This window comes from Coffea arabica, chromosome 1e, assembly GCF_036785885.1.
Source record: "Coffea arabica cultivar ET-39 chromosome 1e, Coffea Arabica ET-39 HiFi, whole genome shotgun sequence".
NCBI classification, from domain to species: Eukaryota; Viridiplantae; Streptophyta; class Magnoliopsida; order Gentianales; family Rubiaceae; genus Coffea; species Coffea arabica.
Window position 1 is genome coordinate 37,500,142 of NC_092311.1, and position 4,248 is coordinate 37,504,389.

A 4,248-nucleotide genomic window follows, 5' to 3' on the forward strand; every position below is an offset into this window, starting at 1 on the left:
ATTCATTATCTTTAAGAACTTGAAGACCAGTGACATCAAATCTTGAGAAGAATGGGGAGGCAGTAGGATCAGTGTGCCGAGCAAGCCATAAGTCAAATCAGGTTGTGGACAAGGAGCCATGTACTGTCCTTGGTCGTCGAATAACTCCTTGATTCAGCCTTTGTGTAGGCCTGGGCTCTCTACGATGGTTTCCTGTAATTGTACCCAAGTACCTGGTCTTGTACACTGTAATTGCTCATGATTTCCCAGTCAGTCTAAATTATAATATTTCTCGTCACTACGATTTTTAATGAACAATAAAAAAATTTCTGCAAACTTCCATTTCTTCAATCACACATAATTTGTTATTGTTCTCAAAATTCAATCCTCATCTTTTGAAAAAAATTCTAGCAAAATCTTACTTCATAATAGGCACACCATAGAACTTCTTTCTTGGGTTATCAACCGTCCATGAAGCTTTCACCATAGCTGGAGCACTGCAACCACACCTTGGTAGTTCTGCCATGGCAAATTCACTTTTTTTTCAATGTTAGATTTAGGGATTGGAAGAATTGAAGAAGATTGAGGAGTAAGACTTCGGTCTTTGGTGAATATTGGCTGGATTCATGGCTGGATAGTCAAGGGAGGCGAAACAAAAAATTTTTTGCTCACTGCCTCATATCCGTCCGGCCGGATTCTGGCCAGAGGCGCGCACATAGGGGAATCCGCGCACGGATTCCCCAAATCTTTCTTTCCTTTCTTCTTCAATTCACACACACACACTCACACCTAAAACACACACTACTCCTAAAAACCATCTTTTCACCATCGAATCTCCAAACTAAATACACCAAAACACTTCCCTTTCCCTTGTGAGTTGATTTCATAGTGTAAAATCCTTCAAAAACAAGTTGTAATTTGGATTTGAGCTTGAGAAGAAACAAGGGTTTCAAATTTTGAACTCTTCATTTGGGGCCAAATTGGAGTGAAATTTTTTGGGGTTTCTTCACCATTTGCATCATCAATCATCTACCAACAAGTTTGAGGTAACAAATCTTCACCAAATATTGTCATTTGAATTTTGCCAATTTTCACTTTTTTCTATTTTTGGGCAATTTCGAATTTTTTTCATTTGGTGAAGTTTGATGCTTTTTATTATGTTTATTAAGCTTATTGATGATTATTGGTGATGTTTAACTCATGGGTTTGTGATTATTTGGTGAATTTAGCACTTTTAGCTAATTTTGAGGATTAATTTGATTTGATAATTATTAGCTAAATTCTTGAGCTAATTGGATTAAATAAAAATATAGGAGATTAATGGATTGTTCTAGAATATTTCCATGCTAATTTTAGGCTTAATTTGTTTATATCTGGATTTTGGTATGATTATGCTAGATTTTTTTGGTGAAAAGACAATTAATGATCTTGTAAAGCCTAAAACTCATGGTTAAGGTGCTATTTAGCATTTAATTATGCTCATTAAGGTCATTAAGTTGAGAGTAAGTTGTGTGTGTGCTTAATTGCTTTGCTTGATTGCTTCCTCTAATTATTTGGACATTTTATACTTAAATGTTTTATTTGGAAAAATGATAAGAGCACTTGTTGTTGTTTATAATCAATTTTGAAACTTACTTATGGTACTGATTGCTACATATTAAGCAAGTAAGTTGATAAGTTGTCTCTTTAAAAGATAAAGATAAACGTGAACAAGTGTCTGTTAAATGTACAATGTACCTATTAACAATGTACCTATTAAATGAAGTTAACGTTTAATAATTTTAATTAGGTACAATGGCTCGCACTAAGAAAGGTGCGGTGAAATCTCCATCCCCCAATAGGAGAGGAGAAGCGTCTACATCTAGACCACCGCGCTTGAAAAGAAAAGCGAGTAGACGCCTTGTGCTTCAAGACGAGCCATCATCCGAGGAGGAGAATCAACAACAAGAACAACAAGAGGAACAAGAGGCACAAGGGGAACAAGAGGAGGAAGTCCCATATGATAAGTCGCACTTTACCTCCGCCGAAAATGAAGTTTGGTACAATGTTAGGAGGGGAGCTAAGGTATTGGTGGAAAAGGATGTCACTCCGGATGTTGAGGAGGTCTACCATCTCAAGACTTCCTTTGCCAAGTTGGGATGGGAAAACTTCTTTAACATCCCCAACTTTTATTATGAGGAGCTTGTCCGAGAATTCTATGCGAATGTGGAGGACAAGAAGGTTTTTCACTATGACACGGAAGTGATTACCAGTACAGTGCGAGGGAGAATAGTTCGAGTCCATAGAGCTGATTTGGAGTGCTATCTTCATGTTTCGGATGTAGGGCGTAAGGTAGATTTGAAGAAAGCCTTCAAACCCAATGATTTGGACTCTTGGAACATGCTAGAGGCACTTGTACGCTTGGGGGTTGAGTACAAAGCTACTCGGAAGATTGGGCGATATTCGGTATTGACATCATCATTTTCGAAGTCGCAACGTCTTCTAATTTACTTGTTCGCCTCCAACATAATTCCGAGGGCAAGTGGAACCAATGAGGCGCGCACAAGTGATATCTACTTTTTGGATAAAATGGAGCATGGCTTAGGAAATATCCAAGGCATTCCATTGGGAAGCATTATCACCAACCACATGTGGGCTGTGGTTCGCAGTAACGACATCAAACATGCCTTCCCATATCCTCGGTTCTTGACCTTTGAGTTTCAAAGGGCTGGAGTGAATTTTTCTAATGTTATCCCTACAGGTCTCAAGAAGAAGGATGTCTTTACATTGGATTTTTACAGGTTTATTTTGAAAAGTAAAGACATAGGTGGTCCCTCGACTCAAGGAGGTGCTCAAGGAGACATTCGGCATGAGGAGGAAGCTGAAATTGAACGAATTGAAGAAGCTCAAGGGGTTGAGACAACCACCCCACCGATCTCAACTGAGTCGTCTTCTTCACGTCGTCCATCTTCACCTCAAGACACTCGGTCATTCTTGAAGAAGATAATGGATAAGCTGTTTTGCGTCGAGGCTGAGGTGAAGAAGAGCCGCCAAGAGAACAAACGGAACTCCGAGCGAATTCGTCGCATCGATACCAAGTTGGGTATTAAAGCTCCTCCGACTCCACCATCTTCACCTGACCAAGCGACTACTTGAGGGAGTGCTCGTCACCTCGTGACATTGCCACTAGTTTTTCTTTTATTTTCTGTAGTATTTGTGATGTTTAATTTTTAGTGATTTTCATTATTTCTTTTGTTTGAACTAATCCAAGTGATCTTCATCTATGTTTTCAGACTTCTTATGGTTGGAAATTCGTCACTTGGCCATGGATTCTGATTACGCAAGTTCAATTGAGCAGTATTTTCTTTTACTCTTTATTTATTTTCCTTTTCTTACATTGAGGACAATGTGAAGTTTAAGTGTGGGGGAGGAAAATATTGAACTTGCATTTACTCGCCATGTGATGATATTTTGTGGATATAAATGCTTAGAAATGTTGGAATTGTGTGTAAATTATTTGCCATATGGATAAATTTATTGAAATTGGGTTTGTTGGCAGGGAGTTTCGTCCATTTATAAGGGGAAACTCTGTCAAAATTTTTCTAAAATCTTTTCCAATATTTCACTATGGCCGAAAAAAAAATTTTCTTTGCATTTTTGTTTTAAAAAGGGCTAAATTGTTCCAACCTTAAGTGTTTAATTCTTCCAATTGTTGAAACTTTATGTGTATTTTGGAAAGTTTAGTCCTCATTTAACTTGGAAATGGTTATTATGCAATTAGGATTTTTACATTTTAGAAAGTATATTTGGTAAAGTAAGGAAAATTATGCCTATCATTTTGCATTTTGAATGAGATTTCTCCTCTTTACTTAATTTTCCAAGTAAGTGATTGATATAGTCGATAAGGTTATACTCCTCCTTTGATTAGTCTTATATATTTTCTAAGAGGGAACATCTATTTATTGTCCTTTATTTCTGAAAAAAAAAGAATAAAAAAAAAGAAAAGAAAAGAAAGTAAATAAAAATTGTTCTACTCCAATGATTCTCGTACTGAGTAACCAGGGGTTGGCATCTACAAATGTCGACTTTCGCGTAAAAAGGTACTTGAATTACGAGTATGCATAGCAACTTAAATAAGTGAAATGTTGAGTAACCGGGAATCTTCACCTAAAAGTGTCGATTTTCGCGTAAAAAGGCATTTTAATTATTTAAGTAAAATTTGTGTGAATAAATCCCTTTTAGTTGTAAAATTTTGAGAAAAATATGATTATAGGAGGAGGAAGGCTATAA

General features: G+C 36.9%; 1 protein-coding gene across 1 annotated transcript; it reads left to right on the forward strand.

The window, feature by feature from the left end:
• On the forward strand, positions 1–3,471 carry LOC113711291 (uncharacterized). Its single transcript, XM_072055229.1, has 2 exons — positions 1–1,025; positions 1,769–3,471. The coding sequence occupies exon 2, from the start codon at positions 1,774–1,776 to the stop codon at positions 3,112–3,114; it is 1,341 nt and encodes a 446-aa protein (XP_071911330.1). The 5' UTR covers positions 1–1,025; positions 1,769–1,773; the 3' UTR covers positions 3,115–3,471.
• Positions 3,472–4,248: the final 777 nt, after the last annotated feature.

Coding starts and splice junctions, on each gene's coding strand:
- LOC113711291 (XM_072055229.1), top strand. CDS start 1,774: ATGGCTCGCACTAAGAAAGGTGCGGTGAAATCTCCATCCCCCAATAGG.